General features: G+C 49.1%; 2 protein-coding genes across 2 annotated transcripts; both read right to left on the bottom strand.

Moving 5' to 3' along the window:
• Window positions 1-684: 684 nt before the first annotated feature.
• On the bottom strand, window positions 685-8,246 carry LOC109739052 (RHOMBOID-like protein 1). Its single transcript, XM_045234119.2, has 6 exons — window positions 7,933-8,246; window positions 7,360-7,523; window positions 7,083-7,246; window positions 6,735-6,994; window positions 6,516-6,645; window positions 685-1,004 (listed from the first exon to the last, which is right to left on the bottom strand). Exons 1-6 carry the CDS (start codon window positions 8,211-8,213, stop codon window positions 879-881), a joined length of 1,125 nt encoding a protein of 374 aa, XP_045090054.1. The 5' UTR covers window positions 8,214-8,246; the 3' UTR covers window positions 685-878.
• A 2,835-nt stretch (window positions 8,247-11,081) lies between these two features.
• Window positions 11,082-15,473, bottom strand: LOC109739053 (protein IWS1 homolog 1). The gene is made up of 11 exons (XM_020298128.2): window positions 15,238-15,473; window positions 14,592-15,159; window positions 13,887-14,006; window positions 12,938-13,158; window positions 12,692-12,821; window positions 12,513-12,575; window positions 12,342-12,419; window positions 12,163-12,254; window positions 11,966-12,028; window positions 11,712-11,862; window positions 11,082-11,599 (listed from the first exon to the last, which is right to left on the bottom strand). The coding sequence occupies exons 1-11, from the start codon at window positions 15,243-15,245 to the stop codon at window positions 11,501-11,503; spliced, it is 1,593 nt and encodes a 530-aa protein (XP_020153717.1). The 5' UTR covers window positions 15,246-15,473; the 3' UTR covers window positions 11,082-11,500.
• Between the last annotated feature and the right edge of the window lie 9,658 nt (window positions 15,474-25,131).

Genomic DNA, 25,131 nt, shown 5'->3' with positions numbered 1-25,131 from the left:
GGCAACTACATTCACAGGAGGGCCAAGGGCCAGTACATATACACGTGTATGGTAAAGTGCAAGAGAGATTATACACATCTAACCCCCCCTTCCCTTTGTTATTTCACCATCTTTGTTATTTCAACAATCATTTATGTTTGTGTGACCCGGAATGTGGACCAGTAGTTGTAATGCCATATTGTCTATTGAGTTCTCTCTTGCTGCAAAGTTTTGTGATGTAGGTCATGCAAGCATTTTGCTTGTTATTACTATTGAAATTATGCAACTCTCCAAATAAATTAGAGGTCCTCTAACCCTCTAGGCAATAGGTTCCGAACCCATTTTTAGGTAATAATGGCGGTTGTGCTGCCGATCTGCACCTTTGAGATGTTTCAACAGAGCTTTAAGATTGAAGTTCTTTGTACGAGTCCAAGACCTAGGCTCTCGTTCCAACAATGTAGTTCATCTTTCAATGGTTGGTGATACACGATCGGATCGGTCACACCGTCTCAGATTGCTCCGGCTCCTGAATGAGAACAGAGGGTTCTATATACTTCCTCTTCATGCACAAGATGGAGTGAGGTTTTCTGTTAAATTTTCTTCACCAAACTTTCCTCCTCTCGGCACAACAGTTTAATTAAGCTCAACATCCATAACACAAGATATATAAGAATGCAAGCACTCGCATGAGATTTCAGGAACTACTGCCTCACTCAAGCATCCATCTTTCATTACTGCCGATCGACATTTGCAATGTACAACATACAACATAAGAGAACTATAGAAGCCCAAAAGCATTGCACAGGCCACACCCATTGTGAACAAAGGCTTCTACTTTCCCTTCCAAAGATTTGCAGACATCGGTTTCTTGCCACGAAAGCGCATACATTCGCAATCCGTCAGCTGCAAAGACTGAGACAAAGGTGCTTAACCGCCTCCGGGTTGCTTGGGCTGCTGATAACGTATGTTTCCGTCTTCCCGGTGCTTTGACATGTCAGGTTTAGTTGGTCTCCAAGCTGTGAAGACTGCAGGAGAAGCTTGGTGTCAGGAAAACTTCAGGCAAGTTAGTAAAACTAAAACGAAAGCTCTAGTTATGCTTTCATACTGAAATAGGGTTCCAAAATGTAGCAACAAAAACAATGGCAGACATTTTTTTTACGTAAATGAAACAGACGAGTCCACTCTATGGTAAGATAATGTCAACACATAGTCCTATGTAGAAAGGAGAGCGATGAGACATAGGAGTAGTTGAAAGCCAGCAGGAGGGAACCTTTTGACTGTTATAATATGTGATCAGTGTTAGGAATGGGCAACTACCCCCCCCCCCCCTCAAACTCATGGTGGATCAACAACACTGAGTTTGGAGAGAAGAAAACTATGCTGCGCTTGAGTCTGTGCCTTCGTGAAAAAGTCCGCCAATTGTAACTCAGAGGGTACATAGTGAAGAGCGAGAGTCTGATCCTGCACAGCAGCACACACAAAGTGGGCATCCACACCGATGTGCTTGGTGAGCTCATGCTTCACCGGGTCACGCGCAATACTGATAGCACCAGTACTGTCTGACAATAAGGGAGTCGAGGTAGTAGCAGACACACCAAAGTCCTCAAGTAACCACCGTAACCAGATCACCTCAGCCGTCAGCATAGCCATGGCTCGCAACTCAGCCTCTGTACTCGAGCGAGAAACGGCAGTCTGTTTCTTTGTCTTCCAGGCAATAAGAGAGTCACCAAGAAAGACACAATAAGCAGACAGCGAGCGTCGATCAGAGGGATCACTAGCCCAGGTAGCATCAGAGTAGGCCTGGAGCTCAAGAGAGCTGGAGCGGGGAAAGAAAAGGCGCTGAGAGAGCGTGCCACGAAGATATCGTAGAACACGGAGGAGATGACTATAGTGGACAGAGGTGGGGGCTGAAACGAACTGACTCAGGATATGAACAGGATAGGAGATATCAGGACGCGTAACAGCAAGATAGACAAGACTGCCAACAAGGTGACGATAGCGAGTGGGGTTAGGGAGAGGGTCACCATCAGAAGCACGAAGCTGAACGTTGAGTTCCATAGGAGTCACAATTGTGCGCTCATCACCGAGAGCAGCGCGAGCAAGAAGATCCTGAATATATTTTTCTTGGGAGATGTAGAAGCTATCAGAGGTCGAGGAGATCTCAATCCCAAGAAAATAGCGAAGGGGACCAAGATCAGTCATGAGGAATTGGTCGCGAAGGCGAGCCTTAACAAAGGCTATGTAGTCAGAGTCGTCACCAGTGATGATCATGTCATCAACATAGAGAAGGAGCAGAGTCCGACCACGAGGAGACGTGTGAACAAACAACGCGATCATGATCACCGGGCAAGAAGCCAGCGGCAGTCACCACAGAGGCGAAGCGCTCAAATCAGGCGCGAGGGGCCTGTTTAAGACCATAGAGGGAGCGGCGAAGTCGACAGACCAAACCATCAGGAGCATAGTACCCCGGTGGTGGCTGCATATATACCTCCTCACGCAACTCGCCATTAAGAAAAGCGTTCTGAACATCAAGTTGAGAGATAGACCAATGACGAACAGAAGCAACAGCAAAAAGAGTGCGAACAGTGGTCATGTGGGCCACATGAGCGAATGTCTCATCATAATCGCGTCCCTGCTCCTGCTGAAAACCACGGGCCACAAGGCGCGCTTTGTAGCGCTCAAGAGAACCATCAGAGCGAGTCTTAATCTTGTAGACCCACTTGCAGGTGATGGGACAGACACCGGAAGGGAGGGAAACCAGATCCCATGTGCCAGAGCGCTCAAGGGCAGCAAGCTCTTCGGCCATCGCAAGCTGCCATTCAGGCTGAGTCATGAGAGTGCGATAGGAAGTGGGCTCAGCAATAACAGAGAGACCGTACCGATCAGGAGAGTAGCGATCAGGCGGGGGGCGAGGCCTAGCACGGAGGTTATGAACCGGGGGAGGCATGAAAGGAGGTGCACCAGAGGTGGAAGGCGCATCAGGGGAAACATCCTCAGAACGAGGGCGACGAGTATAGTGAAGAGGAAATGGTGAGAGGGCGACGGACTGGAGATGATGGTGGAGAGTTGGAGGAGGAGGATGGGGAAGATGGTGTCGGTGGTGAAGGAGAAGGAAGGAGAGGTGCAGGCGGAGGAGGAAAAACATGAGGAGGCACATAGCAGGGTGTATCAGGGAGAAGAAGAAAAGAAAGATCGTCCACAGAGAAGCTCGAGGTAGAAGGACGTGGGTAGTAAGAGCGAGACTCGTCAAAGGTCACATCACGCGAGATGCGCAAACGACGACCAACAGGATCCCAGCAGCGATAGCCCTTGTGCTCATCACTGTAGCCAAGAAAAACACACTCAACCGACTGAGCAGTCAGTTTGGTGCGTTCTCGCGGGGCAAGAAGGACATAGCACACACATCCAAACATACGAAGAGCTGAGTAGTCAGGAGAGCGACCAGTGAGACACTCCATAGGAATACCACCCTGCAGAGCAGTCGATGGCTGTATGTTGATGAGATAGGTGGATGCAGAAACAGCCTCAGCCCAAAAATGGGATGGGAGAGAAGCGGCAATCATCAGAGCACGAGTCGTCTCAAGTAAATGACGATGCTTACGTTCGGTAACACCATTCTGAGCATGTGCACCAGGACATGAGAACTGGGCAAGAGTACCCTGTTCCGCAAGAAAACCATGCAACAGCTGGGAGATAAACTCACCAGCGGAGTCAGCACGAAAAGTACGAATGGGTGTGGAAAACTGGGTGTGAACCATGGCAGCAAAACGTTTGTATATAGAGAGAACCTCGCTATGAGATTTCATAAAGTAGAGCCAAGTGTAGCGAGAGAAATCATCAGTAAACAAGATATAGTAGCGGTGACCACCTTTCGAATCAAAGGGAGCAGGACCCCATACATCAGAATGAACTAAGTCAAAAGGACACTGAGATACCGACTCACTGGTAGGATAAGGTAACTGGGTCTGTTTGCCAAGTCTGCAGCCATTACAATGTGAAGAAACATCTCCAGCTACAAACCCTAAGAGGCCCTGACGAACTAAAGAAGACAAGCGAGAGCCACATATGTGACCAAGGCGATGATGCCACTGCTGGAAGGACGCAGACGAAGAGGCAGCAAGAGCATGGGAGCTGGCTGAAGTGGTGGCAGCGGAAGGAACACAAAGCCAGTCAACCTCCCAAAGGCCCTCTGACTCACGGCGCCGGGGGCCAGCACCAACCAAAACCTTGGTGCGACGATCCTGAATGGAGCAAGAGTCAGTATCAAGAATGACACGACAACCAGAATCAGTAAGTTGGGCAGCGGAAAAAAGATTCATGGTGAGGCGAGGAACATGTGAAACACTAGGAACAGAAAAAGATGGAGTGGAAAGAAGACCACGGCTAGCAACAGGAAGAGGTGTGCCATCAACGGTAAGAACATTAACATGCGAGTCAAGAGGTCGGAGAGAAGACAGCACGGAAGAATCAGAAGATATATGAAAAGAGGCTCCAGAATCCAGAACCCACGAGGATGTACCTGACTGTGTAGATGCCTGCGGTGGTGGAGCAGTGGCTGCAGTCACAGCAGCAGCGGAACCGGTCGACGAAGAGCCTGAGGAAGCTAAGAGACGCTTGAGCCTCATAATATCCTGGTCAGTGAGTGACGGGGTCGAGGAGGATCCAGGAGTCCCACTGGAAGAGGAGCGCCTCTGGTCTCGCTTCTTCTCACGGCAATCAGACTCTGGGTGACCTGGCGGAGAGCAGTAGCCACAGAAGGTGTCACGGCGCGACCGGCCCCTCTCAGCATAAGAAGGACGACCGACCCCTCCTGAAGGAGTAGGCAGGAGCGGTGGAGCGGTGAGGCGAGCAGGTGGCATAGGAGCTCGGGCGGCCAACACTGATGGAACCACAAGTAACCCAACAGAGCGTAGGCGGGTCTCTTCAGCACGAAGCTCAGCAAGTACCTCCGAGATAGGAACACGACCACGAGCGAGCCGGTGAGCACGGCGAGGCTCGAACTCAGAGCGAAGACGAGATAAGAACTCGTGAACCCGCTGAAACTCCAAATCGGACCGTGTAGTCTGACAGCAACGACAAGTTCCACAAACGACGGTCCGAAGAGAGTCAAGCTGACGCCAGATGGCAGAATACTGTGAATAGAACTCATCAACAGAGGAATCACCTTGCTGGAATGCATGCTCCTGACGCACCACAGATAGGTAGAGAGCATCACCAGAGGGCTGATAGCGCTCACAGAGATAAGACCACATCGCTGCAACTGTGCCAAGTCCCATGAACTCCGAGGCGAACCGAGGAAGGACACTCGCAGTAAGAACAGCAGCAACACGAGCATCATCATTGCACCACTGAGTGTAAGCAGACAGATCATCATAATAGGCAGAAAGGGCATCCGAATAGGCTGACATCTGCTGATCATAGGCATCAACTGCAGTATCATCGAGAGCCTTGGCGGCATCGCGATCAGCCTGAGAAGCATCAGCAGCAAGAACCAGCGATGCTGGCGGGGTAGGAGCCACTGGAGCAACAGGGCAAGGCGGACAGGGGACCTCGCCAGAGAGAACACCCCACAGAAGGAGACCGCGCATGTGGATACGCATAAACCCCGCAAACTCGGCATAGTTGGTGCCATCGAAGATCACCGAGCACCGAGGAACGGTGACATAGCCCGAAGAAGACATGAGGAGCTCTTTTTTTTGTCAACTGCTACAGGAGACCCCGATCCAGATCGGGATCGGGCTCGCGCTGGCTCGATACAGCCCCAATGGAGGAAGCGCGGGGGAGGGGGGGAGGGCGAGCGTGGGAGGGGCCGGCCCTGGGCAACACCGGCTGCAGCAGGAGGCGGCCAGGGGCGGCAGGGCGCGGGGAGGTGGCTGCCGGCCGCGGCCGAGCACGGGAAGGCGCGGGGCGGCGCGAGGCGACAACGGCAGGCCGCGGCCGCGCTCGGGGCGGCGCGGGACAGCGACGGCAGGCCGCGGCCGAGCTCGGGGCAGCGCAGGCCGGGGCGAGACGGCGTGGCGGCGGGGAGGGAGAGAGCCGGGGGCGAGGGAGGAGGTGGCCGGCGCCGGCGACGAGGTAGAGGGAGGCCGGCGACAGGGGAGCTAGGCCGGCGATGGGGGAGCGAGGCCGGCGACGGGGGAGCGAGGCACGGAGCTGCGAGCGTGCGGGAGCGGGAGAGGAACCTAAGCATCTGATACCATGTTAGGAATGGGCAACTACATTCACAGGAGGGCCAAGGGCCAGTACATATATATGTGTATGGTAAAATGCAAGAAAGACTATACACATCTAACAATCAGCTCATAGCAGGATGCACTGGTTGACGCTCTAATGGTTTTCATCTAAGAGAATTTTTATGAAGAGAAAACTGCTCAGGTATGAGAATCAAGCACATCTCTTAGAATATACTCATTTCGTTTGCTGTTAGAAACATCTGTCCAGAATGCCCCAAAGAAGCTATATACGCAACTGCAAACATCCGATATTTCAGGGGACGACAACATTTCTTAGAACTATATATGTGTAAAAGAACTTACGAGGCAATAGTTGTTCGGTGCTTTATTACAGTCCCACTGTGAAGTAGGAACACAGCTCAGATAATGGCACCAAGAACATTGCTGGCTAGCATCGAACCCTTGCATTAGCAATACAAAGCCAGTGATGAACCTGCCAATGATAAAGTTTAGCAAAGGCAGTTGAAACCTAGAGACCGAACAGAACATTGTTACTCTTCTGCTGACAGGGAAGATATTTACCCACAAATTAATATCACCAAAGCAATCACCAAGAGTACAATTTGATATATCTTGTACTTGGATTTAGGCGTGCCCGAGTGAACTCCAAGATGAGAGTTCTTCTGGTTGATGTATCCGAACTGCGGGCGCATTAGGAGCACAAAACCAAGAAAAAACCCCGATACAAATCCACCAATATGAGCAAAGTTGTCAACATGTGGAAGGATCCCAACAGCCAAGTTGATAAGAATGATCATAACAAGAGTCAACAAAGCCGCACACTGTATTTTCAAAACAAGAATGAATTTAGGCACAGTATATATAATAAGTACAAGTTTGGAAAAATAATCCTTAGATTTAAGAACCGACCTTATTCTCGTATATTGTCCAGTTAGTTATCAGCTCTGACAGCATGGAGCCCAGTAATCCAAACAGTGCACCTGAAGCACCAACAGAGATATTTGACACCATAAACAGAGCAGATAACAAGCTACCGCCGACCCCCGAGATCACATATAGTGTGCCGATCCTCACTGCGATAAACAAACATTTACACATGGTCAAGGTATATAGCTATTAGCTCTTGAAGCCTTGAAGGAACTGTCTAGGCAGAAAAGTGAAGATGCAAAATCGCCTCGACACTTACGGAAACCAAATTCCTTCTCAAGCCTGATCCCAATCATCAGGAGACTCAACATGTTGGCAAGTATGTGGATAACACCAGCATGCAACCAAATGCAAGTGATGAGGCGCCACCATTCGTGGTCTTTGGCAACTTTACCTGTTTCTAGTGCCCCCATTTCCAACAGCCTGGAGAATTGGTACACGTGTAAGTTGCCACTTATCAGACAATACTAGCAAGGGTGAAAAAAAACACATCGCAGATATTTTTTTAAAATATTATCAAATATAGGAAGGTAGTACAATGTAGGAAAAGCATCTGAATTATACATAACTTAGTCATATATATAAATATTTTATAAACAGTAATGTAAGAAAGGCCAATGGATGTCATATCAAATCAAGAAGTTCCTACAAAATTACGAAATTATAAACTGATAACAGCTGAATTACTTGAAGGTGATGCCTAAAACTATCAAAATTTAGGCCGAAAGCAAAGCGCATTAGCTCAAATCTGAACCAATTCCACAAAATGCAGGCATCTCTATGACAATAGAAGGAGCCAAAGGTCCAAGCTTTGGGCCGGCGTCTTACTTACGTCGCGGATGTGGGACCGACGAGGGGGTTCTCCTTGTACGGCTGGAACGCGTACCTGCCGAGGTCCGGCTCGAGCATGCAACCGTGCGCGGCGGCAGCCCCGGCGGCCCCGCCGACGGAGTCGCCGATCGCGGCGGCGGCAGCCGCGGCGTGGGCGGGGCAGTCGTTGACGTACATGGTGCGGACGAAGAGGGCGATGTTGGCGGCGACGAAGAGCGGCACGAGGAACGGGAACCAGCGCCGGAAGGGCCGGAACTCCTGCGTCTCGCCCCGCCGCGGCATGGCGCCGCCGCCGGCGCGGGGCGCGGGGCCGGTCGGTCCTCTCCCGGGACCCCGGGCTTGCACGCGCGTGCGTGCGGGGCGCGGGCGACGCGGGGTTCTGCGGGAGGTGGCGGGTTGGTTGGTGCGCCTCGCGCGCTTTTGTGTCGTGGAAAATGAGACGGTTTTGGGCGGAGGAGAGGGAGAGGCAGGCGACGGAGGACGGAGGTGGAAGAAACGGGGGAGACCATCTATTCTTGGTAATTTTTCCCAAAAGGGAAAATTGACAGATGGATTTGAAATGTGCATTTGTATTTCTTTTACACCGCTGCAGAAATTGACAAGAATCCCTTCTATTTCTTTGCGAGAAGAAATTTGTTAGTTAAACTTAAGATGGATTAACGATCTGCTCGGCTAGTTAAGGCGGACGCAAATGTCCAGTGGTACAAAGAACCACCGATGCCCTACTTTTGTAATTATCATGTTTGTGGTAATTGCCCACCTCCCGCAACACTTCCTCTCCCTCTCTCATCGATCTCCGCCTCACGACAAGAGCCGTCCAATAGATCGCGGGCGAGAGGTGTGGTGGAGCCGGCGGTCTTCATGGCCGGAGGAGTTGAGGGAGAGGTGAGGAGGAAGGTTTTGGCTCTGTTGAAGGAGGCAAAGGCGACAATACAGCAAATCGAGCTGTTGCTAGGCCAGACGCCCAAGGTGTGGACGGTCCAGATGCTCAACGATTCGGCAAGCGGCAGCGGGAATTCGAACAAACAGAGGAGGAGATCCCTGGCGAGGACTGCGTTGGAGACTGGCTGGATGCCCTCAGTAAGGAGGACCTGCTCGAGTACGTCAACAGATTTGGTGTCGGCGACACTAACCAAGGTTCGCTCGTGACCCAGGATGCCGATGCGGCGTCCATGTAGAAGATGCCGATGTGGCGTCCATGTAGAAGATGCCTCACCCATGCCGCTTAGTTTTGTTCATCACGGCGTCCATGTGGGCTGAGGTGACGCGCACATGGGGGCTGGACAAAGTTAGTGGAGGGGTATATTAGTCCCAACTACATGTACCAGCACACACATTGATATTGAAGCTGAATCTAAGACGCACTATATTTAAGAATGAAGGGTTGGGTTGGTTGATTAAATGAATATAATTGGATCGATGTGCCATGAAATGATGTCATTTAAGGTAAGAATTCTTGTTATTTTGTATTAGTAAGCAGCTTGTGAAACTCGTTAGCTCATTAAGTCAATGATCTAAAACCAGTGATTGACTCAGTTCCATAAGAAGTGAGCTATGAATTGGGCTACAAAAAGCTTATTAAGCTCACGACTACGAGCTTTTGATCTATCCCTACCTAAACTCCAAAGTTACTCATGTGGCCATTGAAATTTTCTTGAAAGTTCCATAACAAGCAGAGACTGCATACATTCATCTACCATATGAATTTCAATCTCAATTACTCACTGATGGCAGTTCAAGAAGATCACCCAAGTGAACATCATGATCTGGGAGTGTTCCTTTAGAAAACCACTCCCAACAAACGCTCGAGAATCGCCATGCTAAAACAGATGTATTTGGCATGTTGTGAAGAAAAAATTGCCATGCTAGTAAAAAAATTGCCAGGAATTTTTTGTGTTGCAGCGGAGTAATTGCCTTGCGTTTTCGAGGATTTGCCATGATGCAACATGGAGAATCGCCAGCCTAAAAAGGAAAATCCAACTTGTTCAGATTTGCCATGCTCGCAGAAGAAAATTGCCATTCTACATCTCAGGGAATTGGTGAAAATTGTCATGCTTTAAAAACCGAATTTGTCATCCGGATGTGTTCGCTCACATTGTCATCCTGAGCGAACCGTTTAGTATCGTCAGGTCATAGTTCGCTCGCAGGTGCGAGCGAACAGTGGTTGTTATGTGTCTTGCTTTGAGATTCATACATGAAAATGAACGTGGGACAATGTGCTCGCTAAAAAAGATACATGAGCTAACGATCTTAATTTAGGATGAATTCCAACCTCCCCACCCCCTCTTTTTTGCTCTTTTTTGAAGCTTTGTCTTATGAAAAAATATATATATATATAGGTGCGAATTACCTTTGAACGGAATTCGTCCACACATTTCGGGGGTCATTTTCTATTTTTGTATAATTGACGGGTATCTTGTGTTCTGCTAATGGATGTTTTTTGTTCAACACTGAGATTCTTTTTTCTTGTTTCAGCACTGTAGTTTCAAACTTTTAATCACTGTCTATGTACAGTAAATCTTCACAAATTTGTACTCCTATGAGTAATAACTTTATGTAGTAAAAAGACTTTGCAGTAACCGCAACCATGAAAGTGTCATTCTAATCCCGAGCTCAAATGCTCCTCCTATGAACAGTATTTAAAAAAAAATCTTCACAACAAATATTGCTTAGTTTTCTGTCTGCGGGCAAATTTTCGTGGTGAAATCACATTCGTGAAGGTCCAGAAAAATTAACAAAAAACAGCTCTTTAAAGTGTTTTAAAAATATTCTTTTTAGAACATCCAACAGTGTTTCTTGCAAAAAAAAAAGATCTTTTTTACTATTTTCAAATTTTACTGTTCACACGAGGATGCATTTCAGCTCAGGAGCAAAAACTCCATGTCCCAGCCACAACCGTCAATTTTTAAAATCTCATCTGCTTTCGGTCTCTGAATGGTGAGCTACCCTCGCTTAGCTGTTCACTTCATGTTCAGTCATTTTTAGTAACCAACTTTATATTAATTTTCCTTGTGTACATTCCTTGCTAACATCTATAGTTATAATCTTCATTCAAGTACAGTTTGAAAAGCACAACATTTTCTAGTTGCATGAAAATCCTAGCCAAGCTTCACTATCTATGACCATAGTCACTCAAGCACAGTTAATCTGTTTATTGCGACATGTTTCGATTATATAATGCATCAGGCCCTTCCAGTACAAGTAGAGATTGTATGAAAAAACAGTCAAAACATTCCAACTTAAACTTACAGCCTAATCAGGTGCCTTTCTCAAACATGCCAAACATTTGTACAGTAAAGGCACCATGCTGTAATCATCCACAATAACGGTATTATATATGAGCATCTGATAAATAACCCAAATCACCAAGTTTTCGGAAGCTCGCCCAATGTACCCTGCCAGGCTTTGGAGAGTACGGGAACAAGTACTATATTAGCCAAGCAATTCCGTTTCCACCGATCTTGTTGCCCTCCGATGGCGATGGTGGAAGAGTGCTTGATACTGCTTCAGCAGCACGCTGCTGAGCGCACACAATCATATGCATCGCAAGGCTGTCGGGGGTGTCTAGCTTACAAGTACTTGACCATCCCACGGCCTTCAACACTAAGCTTTGAAGCCTGGAGGTTTTTCTTCTTCGGCGCTTTCAGCTGCTGCAGTTTCTTGTTCATCTGCATGCACAACATTAAGGATTAGTGATCTAACTTCCACAGCATGACATACGACATGCCAGCTAAAAAATATGCTAGAAAAAAAAAATCAGTCTAGAGGTGGGGGCAGAACCTTCAGCCGGCGCTGGTCTTGAACTTGTTGCTTAGCACGAGCCCGTATCTGTTCGGGGTCAATTTTGGACTGTGGACGAATGACAAAGTCCAAAGGTGATGCTTCTGGCCTAGAAGCATGCTGCCTAGAACCACTTTGCCCGGACTTGCGCCTGTATTCGGAGCACAGAAAAAATTAATTGAGGAAAGGGGAATAGTATGCGACCTGCACCAGATGTCAAATGTAACTCAAATACGATGTGTGAGTAGACTTACTGAGAGAAGTCAGCATCAAGATCATCGTCTCTTGATTCCATTCCAGAACTACTTGACGAAGGCCTAAATCGAGAGAAAACATAACAAATAAGAATACAGAATAAGGACAGCTAACTCAAATTAGAATGTTGTCATTTGGATGATATGCCATCTAATAGATCATCAGTCATTCAGTCAATGAAAAGTGCAGTACTAACTTCTTCATCTGAGGCCTCCTGTAAGGAGCTCTTTCACCATCATATGCCCTCATATCCTCAAATCTTGTGCTCTTTTGGAATATTGGTCGACTCTGTATTTGTTCATTCACAGTTAGTCATACATAAGACTATGAACCTCCAGCACCAAATAGAAATGATTAGGAAGAACAAGAAATTACCCATTTATCAACCAGTTCCTTGGCTAATTTTCTGTTGGAAGTAGTCTCCTCGTCAGATTTTGACAGAAACATAATAACCTAGACATCGATAATGGGATATAGTCAGCAGTTAAGCACACCCCCAATAATCTGAACAAAACTTTCCAGAATGCAATCCTTAAGAAGACATACCTTTCCCAAGCCACTTTTCTTGAGCTGCTCTCTTCTGTCGAATTGCTCAAGATCAATTGGGAACTGTGTAAACAGAAACAAATCTTAAATGAGAAAGTAGGTCCCAAAGTATAACAGTGCTCTTATGCTGTAACTAATGTGGTTCCATGTCTCAGAAGGGAAAAAAAGTTTTTGCCTACATCAGATAGTAACTTCAGTACAGCAGATCGAATATTCATATTGGGCATGCTCCCATCAGGTAGAGGCTCAAGCCAGTTCTTCAGAAGAGTGAGTATTCCATGATCAAGGAATTCCTGCTGGAGATTCTTCCTGTGAATAGTCATATACAAATGATAAGAATTAGAACTAGTTACAATAGATAGCAACCAGATTAGCACCAGAGAGAAAGTTCTGATGCTACGAATGACTACATCTGAATATCTTACTTTGAGAGAACTTCTATGAGGAGCGGAAGCTTCATGAGTTTGTTAATGGCTGGTTTATGTTGCCTATTTAGGTTGGCATCTTCTTCAGAGGCTACTTCAAACTCAGCAATGAACTGTTCAACTATAAGACCAATATCTGCACGTGGTCGGTCATTCTTCTTCTTCTTCTTACCACCCTTAAAGAGCCGCTCAATTTCGTCGTCCTCTTCAGCTTCCTCTGCCTGTAATGAAAAGAACAAATTCACATCGTGCTTACGCAAACAAGAAACAAAAGGGTCAACAAAATGTTCTGTAATAAATCCCAAGAAATGTAAAAGCATGTCATTTTAATTGGAAACTGCTAAAATACGACAGGGTGTCAAAGCTCAGTCAAAAAGGCCCCTTTACCCCGTAAAACTACTATCTATTCCCCAGGGTTATCTGATTACATGACAGGTATATACTAGCATCATTCTTCTAGTTGAATACCAGCACCCATTAAGACAATCATAGCACATGACATATGTGTATTTCGTTATTCACCCAGGAAGTCCATAACCTGGCCGGCTTCGAAGTCACCATGATAACCATTGATATGAAATAGAACACCCTAGCCAAAGCCCATGTAAACCATTGATCTGATGTAGGGGCAAAATACACAATGAACACCTTAATCGGTTACCTTGCGTGAATCATAGGGCATGACATATTTATATATAGTTATTCACTGAGAGAGTCCATAACCTTGCCGGCTTGGAAATCATCATACTAAACCATTGATATATATGAAATAAAAAACTTAGTCAAAGCCCATATAAACCATTGGTCTGATGTAGGGTTAAAATACATTGATCACTTCAATCGGTTACCTTCAGCTAAAGAAACCTTTGATTTGACCATTACGATAATTTGTCTAAAAACTGAAACTAAAAGAATTAACAATGGTATATGAGCAGTTAAGTATGAACACCTGTGCAAAACGTCGAGGAGAGTGGCCATCATTATCATTGTCATAACGGTCAGCTGGGTCAACCCCAGTGTCATCGATGAAATTATCATCATCTAAGGTTCTAACACCTTCTTCATCATCCTGTTCCATGAGAAAAAGATGTTAGCACGGCCAGTTAATTTGCCGCTATCATGGAGCAGAAACAAACTCAATTATCATGGCAAGAGAAAAACCTTAGGAAACAAAGCATAATTTAAAAATATGGTATTATGCACATAGAATTCAGTTGAACAGTGTTCCAATTAGTATCATCAGAACAAGAGGCTGGCGACAGGTTATCATCAGAACAATGGATCAAGGAGAACAGTTCAATATCCTGAGAAGAAACCAAAAGCTATCCCAGTTATCTCTAACAGAGCTTTGCTTGCAAAATTAAGACAGCAGAATCTTGATGGACCCGGAACAAATGCATTGCCTAAGCACAACTGGTTCAATAATAAGCACAAACACTTAATAAACATACAAATAACATCAACTTAACCACAGTTTAACCAATAGAATCACCACTTCAATCTGGATTATCCTAGAACCCTTTCTAACCAAGCTCATGAGCTGCTAAAACCGATATAAGGCGCAAGTCTTTACTACTACAACATACAAGCACCTACAACTGATAAAGAGTGATGAACAACAGACTGAAAGAAGATTGGAAGCAATGGTCCTCACCTCTGAGCCGTCCCCGGCGATGGTATTCCAGAGCTCCTGGATCTCCTTCTCCCCCTCTTCATCCTGATCCTCACCCCTATCCCCACCCCCGCGTCCGCCGCCGGAGCCCTTGCCGCCCGAAGACGAGCCCCTCTTCTCCCTCACCATGCCCACGTCCTCCTTCCTCCTCTTCTTCTCATGCTTGTCCTTGCCGCCGCCCCTCGCGAGGTCCCTGAGGCTCGAGGACCCCTTCCTCTTCCTGTCGGCGTCCGGGTCCCCGCCCACGTCGTCGTCGGCCAGCCCCGCGGCCGCGTCCTCGCCCCAGTCCTCCAGGTCGTCGGCGGGCATGCCGCCGCCGCCGTCGCCCTTCCCGCCCCCGCCCTTCTTGAGGAGGCGCTTCCGGGGCCTGGAGGAGGACCCGTCGTCGCCGCCGCCGCCGTGCACGGGGGTCGGGGAGCGGTCGCGGTTCCAGTCGGCGCCGTCGTCGTCGAGGTCGTCCTCGAGGCCGTCGTAGGGCTGCGCCCCGCGCTCGGGCGAGGGGGAGCGGGCGTCGGGGTCCATGAGCTGCTCGCCGTCCTCGTCGAAGAAGCTGCGGCGAGGGATCGGGGGGTTAGCGCGAGGTGCGGGAGAGGGGGGGAGGGCCGGGGGAGGGGGGGAGGGAACTTACTCGTCCATGGCGACGTCGGCGAGATGCGGATCGGAACCCTAGCCTCGGTGTGAGTGCGTGACAGAGATGGATTAGAGAGGAGGAGCTGGAGCAGGAGAAGGATCGGGGAAGGAGGAAGAGATCACCGGGCCGCCCTCTGGGCTTTGGGTTAGCTAGGGGCACGTTTAAGCCCATTGGTTACCGCGTCGTGCGTTTGGGGCCTTTGGGCCCATTGGTTAACTCGTAGCAAGGTTCATTGATGAAATGCACATGATAAATGACAAGCAACATGCCTAGGTGTAAAAATCCCCTTGAGTTAGGGTTTCCTGTCCTCCAGGCGACGGTGGTCGCTTTAGAGATCCACGATCCCCTACCCTTCCCGCCGATTGTTCCTCGTCGGAGCTCATCTCTGGTGACGGCAATCTAGGGAGACGCTAGGGAACCACCGCTCGCGGAACAACAGTTTTCTTCGGGCGAGAGTTACAATGGATGAACCATCTTCAAGCTCGGGCATGGCCGTGAGCGATGTGGAGGCGATGATGAAAGAGCTGGGGCTTAAGGAAGATGACCTAGAGGACGTGGTGATCGAGGTCGACGAACTTCCGCTAGAGGCATCCAGATGGATGGCGCTGCGCTCGTGTCCACACGGACAAAACCTACAGTCAATACTGGTATTTTCGCAATATGCGAGTGGCTTGGGATCTTGCCCAGGAGGTGAAGATCCGTCCCCTCGAGGAGAACCTCTACACTTTGCAGTTTTCCTGCCTGGGCGATTGGGAACGTGTGATGGAGGAGGGGCCCTGGACCTTCAAGGGGAAGACGGTGGTCCTATCACCGTATGATGGCTTCACAAAACCATCCACGATTGAGCTAAACAAGGTGGAGATCTGGATTCAAATCCACGACCTACCTGATGGGTACTTCTGCAAGATCAAGTCTTTCGCGGCCACGGTTGGTGAGTTCATCTTCGTCAAGCCAAAGTCCCAGGATTTCGAGGGCAACTTCTATAGGGTTCGGATCAGAATTGATGTCAGAAAGCCTCTAAAGAATGCTGTGTCGCTTCTCATAAAGAAGAACAAGGAGGTCATCAGAGAAATTTCCAGGGTCAAGTACGAAAGAATGTCGGACTGGTGTGCGGTTTGTGGTCACCTCGGCCACAAGTACAAGGAGTGTGGAGATGGAATCCATCTCCCGGCAGCACTGGTTTACAAAGACCTCCAAGCGGTATGGTATAGAGGACCAGGGCGCAGCCCAGGAGCAGGACGGGGCTCTGGAGGAGGACGCGGCAGGGGTCGTGTAGGTTTTGGTAGAGGCCAAGGCAGGGGCAGCTCTCAGACTAGTCAGTTCTGTGAAGATCTCAGTGTCGAGAGGACCGATACAGAGATGGAGGATGTTGACAAGAACAGGAAGAGGGTTGCCCCAAATCAAACGCTGATGTTGCTGGCTCATGGCCAACCTTCTGACGGGAGCAATGTGCCGGCCCTCCCACCTGAGACTGATGGGAAGCTAAAGCTAGCCTTAACCTCCTCAACTGTGCCAGAGAGCCCATCTGCGAAGCAAGAACCAAAGAGAACCAAGACTTCTCTGACTGAAAAAGGCAAGGACAAGAACACCACTTCTGATGTGCGTTTGGCGGGCCCCCAGGAGGGGGTCGCGCCACGCGCAATGAGTCTGTTATGCTGGAACTGTCGCGGTGTTGGCAATCCAGCGACAGTTCGAGAGCTTCGTGATATCACGAGGCAACTTGCCCCCTCTGTATTATGTATCGTAGAAACTCAAATAGAGGGCTCTAGAGTTGAAAGTTTGGTATACACTTTAGGTTTCAATAAAAGTTTTGCAGTCAGTAGTAATGGTAGAAGTGGAGGTCTTGGAATATTTTGGAATGATGAAATTCAGCTTGAAGTTGTTGGTTATTCGGAATATCACATTGATGTGACAGTTGATGCTCCCATGGATACAAAAACTGGGGTGACCTTCGTCTACGGGGAAGCCCAAGTTAACCAGCGATACAAAACATGGGATAAGCTATGAGGAATAGTTGGATCAAGCACGATGCCTTGGGTAGTTATGGGAGACTTTAATGAGGTACTACAAGCTCATGAACATGACGGAGTGGGAGAAAGGAATCAAGCTCAGATGGACGCTTTTCATGATGCGCTGGACACTTGCGGATTATCTGATATTGGTTATACCGACATGGGAGAAGAAAGTCAGTGGAGGAACATATACGCGGGTTAGGCTTGACATAGCTGTGGCCAACCCGGCCTGGTCTTTAGCTTTCCCCATAGCGACCTTGGAGCACAAATCAGCGGCGACCAGTGATCACGACCCAATCTTCTTAAAGCATGCGGACGTGCATGCTTGCACAAGGGTGCGGCGGCAGTTTCGATATGAGCAATGCTGGGAACGGGATCCGACGTTGAAGGCAGTAGTGGAGACAACATGGTCAGGGGTTGCTGGTGTAACGCCCGGGTAATTATGCTACAGTAAACCTACGCTAATGATGCCAGTTCATCTCTAATGTTGTTGCTAATCTCACGTTAGTTCAAAATTATTCGAATTCCAAATTGAGTTTTTGTCAAACATCAAAAAAATTCAGATCCTAAAACTAAAATGTTCGGAGCGTGCCAATAAATTTCTAGGTATTTATGGTGAAAAAAACATGCTTTTATAAAAAGCCTAATTATTTAAAATGAATGAAAACAGGAAAGAAAATAAGGAAAAAGGACAAAACAGAAAACAAAACTAAAAAAAGCAAAGCCCCCCTCTCCTTGGGCTCGGCCCAACTGGCCACCCAGGCCCAGCCGGCCGGCCCACCCCATCCCACCTTAACCCTTACTCCCTCCCGAAACCCTAGCCGTCGCCCCCACTCACCCCACTTCCCACACCTCACTCGCTCTCCTCTCCTTCCCCCGATCCAGATCGGATCGGGGCTTGGGCGCTCATCCCGCGAAGCCCGACCGCGCCGCCGCTTGGACCTCGTCGACGGCCACCTCGCTGGCCTGCCTCCTCCTCCTCGCCGGCCTGCCTTCTCTCCGTCGTCACGCGTCCCCGTCGTCTACCCCGACCCCCGCTGCCCGTGCATACTGCCCCCCGTGAGCCTCTTCCCCCCCTCTCCTCCTCATACTGCCCTCGCGCTCGCGACGCGGCCGCGGCCTCGTCCTGCGCACGCGCACGCCCGCGACGACCTCGCACCCACGCACGCCCGCCCGCCCTGCTGCTACTGCACCGCTTGCTGCAACCGCCCCACACCCCGTCCCCGACTCCTTCCCCCGCGCGCGCTCGACCCCCGTGCCGCGCAACGCGCGCCCCGCCGTCTGCCTATGCCTCGTCCGGCCGCAACCCTGCGTGCCCTCGTGCAGCCCCACTCCAGCGCCCCGCTGCCGCCTACACACCGTCGCGTCGGCCGCGCGCTACCCAGCGTCGCGCCTCTCCTGTACATCGCCGCCGTTCCCCCCTGCTGCCCTTGCCGAGTGCACCTCCCCACAGTTGTCGGTGTCAAAACCGATGGATCTCGGGTTGGGGGTCCCGAACTGTGCGTCTAAGGCTAATGGTAACAGGAGGCGGGGGACACAATGTTTACCCAGGTTCGGGCCATCTCGATGGAGGTAATACCCTACTTCCTGCTTGATTGATCTTGATGATATGAATATTACAAGAGTAGATCTACCACGAGATCGTAGAGGCTAAACCCTAGGAGCTAGCCTATGATTATGATTGTTGTTGTCCTACAGACTAAACCCTTCGGTTTATATAGACACCGGAGGGGGCTAGGGTTACACAGGGTCGGTTACAGAGATAGGAATCTTCATATCCTAACTGCCAAGCTTGCCTTCCACGCAAAGGAGAGTCCCATCCGGACACGAGACGAAGTCTTCTATCTTGTATCTTCACAGTCCAACAGTCCGGCATACGCATATCGTCCGGTTGTCCGAGGACCCCTTAATCCAGGACTCCCTTAGTAGCCCCCGAACCAGGCTCAATGACGATGAGTCCGGTGCAGATTGTCTTCGGCATTGCAAGGCGGGTTCCTTCTCCAAATTCTTCAAAATACCTGTCGTAAAAAGCACTATCCGGCTCCCCATTTAATGTTACGCTCATCGGCTTCTGCGCCTTAAAAGTCTCGGCCTCCACGTGTCGAGCGAATGCGAGAAGTCGGGGCATTTTTACATTTGCCACCCTAGCCATGTAAATAAATTGTCTATTAAAGAGACGGGGATCTTCAGATCTGATCCACACCATCCCCCCCAAGCGAGGAATCATCAGAGCGTGCCCGAAAAAACCACTCCAACATGGCCGACGCTCGCAGCTCTTCCTCCCGCTCTCGCAACACTAAGTCGGGCGATTGGGAGAAGTGTACCGTATCCCACGGCCGATTAGTGAAGTTGCAGACCCAAGGGTACCTACCTCCTGCATATTTAGTCCCCGTTCGAGCCGGACTGGCTTCCTTCGACGGCGGGGAGCAGGCAGAGAACTTTCCCAACCCATCCAGGGGGAGCGAGTATGCCTCATTTCCTACTTGTTGCAGGGTGTCGGATTTCCAATCCATCCGTTTCTCCACGGGCTTCTGGAGTTCTACGGCCTCCAGCTGCAGAACTTCACACCTGCCTCCATCCTGCACATCGCAAGTTACGTCGCTCTTTGCGAGCTATTCTTGGGCTGCGAAGCCCATTTCGAGCTATGGAAGAAGTTGTTCCGCCTCGTCCCCCGTAATCAAGGGGGATCAATATTCCAAGTGGGCGGAGCCGAGATATGGCGCGTCGCTGGTACCGGATACTTGTCTGGCACACCGAAGAAGGCACCCGAAGAGTGGCCCTCCGAGTGGTTTTATATTGAGGACGTCTCCCTTCCCGACCCAATCCGAATGGGTCTTCCTGAGTTTACAAACGCCTTAACTGGCGTCCCCGGAGCCCCAGAGAGGAAGATAACAGGGAGGTCCTTCAATTGATGAGCAAGATAAGAATACTCGCTCAGTCCGGATTATCAATAGTCAAGGTTATGGCGATATCCATAATGCGGGGGGTTCAGCCACTCCAATACCGAGGGCATCCCATGTGGCACTTTAATGGAGACGACGACTCCACCCACTGTGGCCGAAAAGGCGCGGACTCTACCACCGCTCTGGTGGAAATACTGTCCGAGTTGTACAAGGGGGAAAGAGAGGAGTTCGTCCGCATTAAGCCACGGGATGGATTTTCCATGTACAACCCTCCAAGCTGGGTGAGTTGCCATCCATTACTCTACTCTATTTACTCCCTGAGCCTTTGTTTTCATAAATATTTACTCAGTCTACCTGTAACAGGAATGACGAAAAATAATCAGGGAGTTCCATAGCCCGGCTCCACAGCCAGAGGACCGCAACCGGGCCCTCGACCCCGGATTCGAAGAGGATCCGGATATATTCGTGGAGCTCGTGGAAGGGGTGTTTCACCAGGCGAGCTTTGATGGTACAGAGGTGGCCATCATTGCTGACTATCCCGGCCTCCTCCCTGTTTTGCATGTAAGTAAACAAGAGACTTGTCTTCCGGAAAAGATTTATTCCTTCCGTCTTACCCACCGCGCAATTGTTACGCTCTTAAGGGGAGACGATCGGCGCACCAAGCCGAACCCGAGGCGACTCGCCAACAAGGGGCGCCCGTGCTGGGTAGGCCTTTAAAAAGAAAGGCGAACAAAAATACAAAGGAGCCGTCTTCAAGGAGGTATGGTTTTGAATATGCTCCATGGCTCGTCATCTTAAAGTATGACACTATCCGTTGTGTGTTTAGCAGAAAGAACATCCGCCGAACTATGTCCGGGGACCCTGCCCACTGTGCCTCCAGTAGCCGGATTCCAGACCCGGTCTTGAGGACGGAGGCCAACACGGGAGTGACACTGGACTGTCCTCAAACAGAGGATTCGGACAGAATGTCCGCCACAAATTCTGAAGTGGAGAGCGCCATGAATCATCGGCGCCGGCGGGCCGCACTCCGCGACCCTGGTTTTTCAGATGAGGCTTTTAATGCCTTCAACTCGGGTGATGCGTACATCCGAGCCGCTCAGGATGGGCTTGCTAGAGCCACGTACCAGTATTTGAAAGACATACGGGTGAATATAAAAATCTGATAATTATGTATATCAGTAGCCCCTGAGACTTAAAGCAGTTGGTACAACTGATTTAAGGATCATTGTACATGTAGGTTCTCTCAGAGAAGAACAATCTGTTGTCTCAAGAGCTGGAAGAGTGTCGAATCCAGCTAATGGCCGCTATGGCTAAGCTGTCAAGATCCGAAGAGGCATCAACTGGTATGTATTCCCGAATTGAGAAAAATCAATATTGTGTTGATAAACCAGTAATGCTAACAATATCTGATGACCAAAATCCTCAGAGAATCCGGAATGGAATTCGGGAACCCCACAAGAGGGTGAACAAGAGGCCCTAAGGCGAGCAGCCGCTGGCGAGCGTGTACTTACACAGGTCATACAGAAGAATAACAGGCTCCAAGATGCTAATACTCAGCTGGGTGAAGAATTGAAAGATGTTCGGGGCCAGCTGGCTAACTCCGTGAAGGAAAATAAGAGGCTTCGGCGCGGCATATTTAGTATGTTCTCAAACGAACATTTATATAGTTCGGTAAAGATAGGAACTAACAGAGTTATGTCTGTAGGTATGCTGACGGGCCGTCCCGAAGAGGAGATGCCCGGATCCTCAGGTGATCTGCTACAAGAGCTTTCGCAACTGCACGAGCAAGTTCGGCAGGTCATGCGGAGTGTCGCCAAGGCCTTGTGGCCATCCGCCTCCTTACCAGGAAGTATGGGGGAGCTTGCTCAGCTTTTCAAGGGAGCGCGGCGGCGTTTCCGACTATGGAAGATATTTGCCTGTCGAGAAGGGGCGAGAGAGGCTTGGGCCATGGTGAAAACAAGGTATACCAAGCTTGATCCGAATCATATGGCCCGGGTCGGACCTGTAGGGTCAGATGGGAAAGAAATTCCTGTTAATCTGGTATATGACCAGGTAGGATTAGCTGCAAAATATTCCCAACAGGATTGTAGGCTAGACACCCTGTTGGATGGCATAGAAGAAGAAGCATTTGAGTCTAAATGACAATGTACTTCAATTGACATATTTGTCCCTAGCTGGATTGTAAAACATTTGTCATGGCAGACCTTTTCGCTTCGGCCTCTGGACCCGACAGTCCGGAGTGTTTCCGAATACCCGCTCGGTAATATAAACCGGGGTACGCGTGGAAACCAGGCGTAGGGGTCATAATTGCTTGAACAGACAAGTACCCAACTAGTTATGTTATATTACATGGTTAGTAAGAAACATCTTCCAGAGAGAATAGTTCTGTTAAGGGTTCCTTTCCCTGGGTACGCATGCATCAAAGTGCATGTCCGGACTGCGATCAAAAAGCGCAGGATATGTAACATCTGGGGTTTTGTATTGTAATAGGTAAAAAACATCTTTAGTCCACTGACCGAATACTCCCTTAAGAACGCTAGCTTTCGGCTTCACCCAGTCTGAGGTACACGTCCGGAGTACCCGGCAGTAACAATCGCAGAGGTGCTCCCTTTATGCCCTAGCCGAACTAACGGGAACGTAGGGCATAAGCACAGGAGCCAGGCAACCCAGCTTGGCCAAAACTTAAGTCATATCGATGCATATAATGGCGAAGAAAAGGTGCATATGGAAAAAGGACGCATATGCAGTGGGCTTGATGCCCGGAGTATAATTATATTAAGCTTCTGTATAAGAAGCCCCCAGGTATGATGAGCGCACATACTTGAAAATTAGTGCGTTACAAGTATGTAGTCTGGCCACTATAAAGCTTTAAAGCTTTTCAAAAAGGAAAGGCGAGAAGAGGGCTAAGAAGTAAATCAAAAAAGTAACAGAGGGAAGGAGACGAACAGGGAGTTCGGCGCTAGGCATAGAATCTTCGGAGTCTGGCTGCGTTCCATGGGTTCGGCTCGAGGCGATTATCAGATGCATCCCGCAGTCGGTACGCTCCTCCCGTGAGGACTTTGTCAATAATGAAGGGACCCTCCCACTTGGGCTTGAGCTTGTCCTTCTTCTTCTGCGGTAAACGTAGAACGAGTTCGCCAATGTTATAAGTCTTGGCCCGTACTTCTCTGCTTTGATACCTGTGAGCCTGTTGTTGATAGAATGCGGAACGGGCTTTTGCGACGTCGCGCTCCTCTTCCAGGGCATCTAAACTGTCCTGCCGATCGAGCTCGGCCTCTCTCTCTTCGTACATGCGCACTCAAGGTGAGTCATGAATAATATCGCAGGGCAGCACAACCTCTGCGCCGTACACCATGAAGAAGGGTGTATATCCGGTAGTGCGATTTGGCGTGGTCCGCAGCCCCCAGAGTACGGAGTCAAGCTCCTCAACCCAGTCCGCAGCCCCGGTAGTGCGATTTGGCGTGGTCCGTAGTCTGATTCTTTTAAGAATCGCACTAGTCTAGGTTTAATGCCGCTCATAATAAGACCATTGGCTCGTTCGACTTGACCGTTTGTTTGAAGGTGATAGACGGAGGCGTAATGGAGCTTAATGCCCATCTTGCCGCACCAAGTTTTCACCTCATCGGCCGTGAAATTGGAGCCGTTGTCAGTGATGATGCTGTGGGGGACACCGTAACGGTGTACTACACCCGATATGAAGCCTATCACGGGTCCGGATTCGGCCGTTTTGACTGGTTTGGCTTCTATCCACTTGGTGAATTTGTCCACCATGACTAGTACGTCCATTTTGCATCATGCTTTTATATCGATATTTATTGCATTATGGGTTGTTATTACATATTATGTCACAATACTTATGGCTATTCTCTCTTATTTTACAAGGTTTATCATGAAGAGGGAGAATGCCGACAGCTGGGATTCTGGGCTGGAAAAGGAGCAAATATTGGAAACCTATTCTACACAGCTCCAAAAGTCCTGAAACTCCACGAAAGTTATTTTTGGAATTATTAAGAATTATTGAGTGAAGAAAATACCAGAGGGGGCCCACACCCTGGCCAGGAGGGTGGGGGGCGCCCCCCCTACTGGGCGCGCCCCCTGTCTCCTGGGCCCCCTAGTGGCCCTCTGGTGCCCATCTTCTGCTATATGAAGGCTTTTACCCTGGAAAAAATTATAAGCAAGCTTACGGGACGAAACTCCGCCGCCACGAGGCGGAACCTTGGCGGAACCAATCTAGGGCTCCGGCGGAGCTGTTCTGCCGGGGAAACATCCCTCCAGGAGGGGGGAAATTATCACCATCGTCATCACCAACGATCCTCTCTTCGGGAGGGGGTCAATCTCCATCAACATCTTCACCAGCACCATCTCCTCTCAAAACCCTAGTTCATATCTTGTATCCAATCTTGTATGAAAACCACAAATTGGTACCTGTGGGTTGCTAGTAGTGTTGATTACTCCTTGTAGTTGATGCTAGTTGGTTTATTTGGTGGAAGATCATATGTTCAGATCCTTAATGCATATTAATACTCCTCTGATCATGAACATGAATATGATTTGTGAGTAGTTACGTTTGTTCCTGAGGACATGGGTGAAGTCTTGCTATTAGTAGTCATGTGAATTTGGTATTCGTTCGATATTTTGATGAGATGTATGTTGTCTCTCCTATAGTGGTGTTATGTGAACGTCGACTACATGACACTTCACCATTATTTGGGCCTAGAGGAAGACATTGGGAAGTAATAAGTAGATGATGGGTTGCTAGAGTGACAGAAGCTTAAACCCTAGTTTATGCGTTGCTTCGTAAGGGGCTGATTTGGATCCACTAGTTTCATGCTATGGTTAGGTTTACCTTAATAATTCTTTTGTAATTGCGGATGCTTGCAATAGGGGTTAATCATAAGTGGGATGCTTGTCCAAGTAAGGGCAGTACCCAAGCACCAGTCCACCCACATATCAAATTTTCAAAGTACCGAATGCGA

The sequence above is a fragment of the Aegilops tauschii genome, chromosome 3, assembly GCF_002575655.3.
Source record: "Aegilops tauschii subsp. strangulata cultivar AL8/78 chromosome 3, Aet v6.0, whole genome shotgun sequence".
NCBI lineage: Eukaryota > Viridiplantae > Streptophyta > Magnoliopsida > Poales > Poaceae > Aegilops > Aegilops tauschii.
This window is presented reverse-complemented; position numbering and strand designations above follow the sequence as displayed.

Coding starts and splice junctions, on each gene's coding strand:
- LOC109739052 (XM_045234119.2), bottom strand. CDS start 8,213: ATGCCGCGGCGGGGCGAGACGCAGGAGTTCCGGCCCTTCCGGCGCTGG. Junction 7,247..7,359: donor TGAGAAGGAATTTGGTTTCC/GTAAGTGTCGAG, acceptor TGTTTATCGCAG/TGAGGATCGGCACACTATAT. Junction 6,646..6,734: donor TTGGTGATATTAATTTGTGG/GTAAATATCTTC, acceptor TATCATTGGCAG/GTTCATCACTGGCTTTGTAT.
- LOC109739053 (XM_020298128.2), bottom strand. Junction 12,576..12,691: donor TACTGAAGTTACTATCTGAT/GTAGGCAAAAAC, acceptor CTGTTTACACAG/TTCCCAATTGATCTTGAGCA. Junction 12,420..12,512: donor AGAAAAGTGGCTTGGGAAAG/GTATGTCTTCTT, acceptor ATCGATGTCTAG/GTTATTATGTTTCTGTCAAA.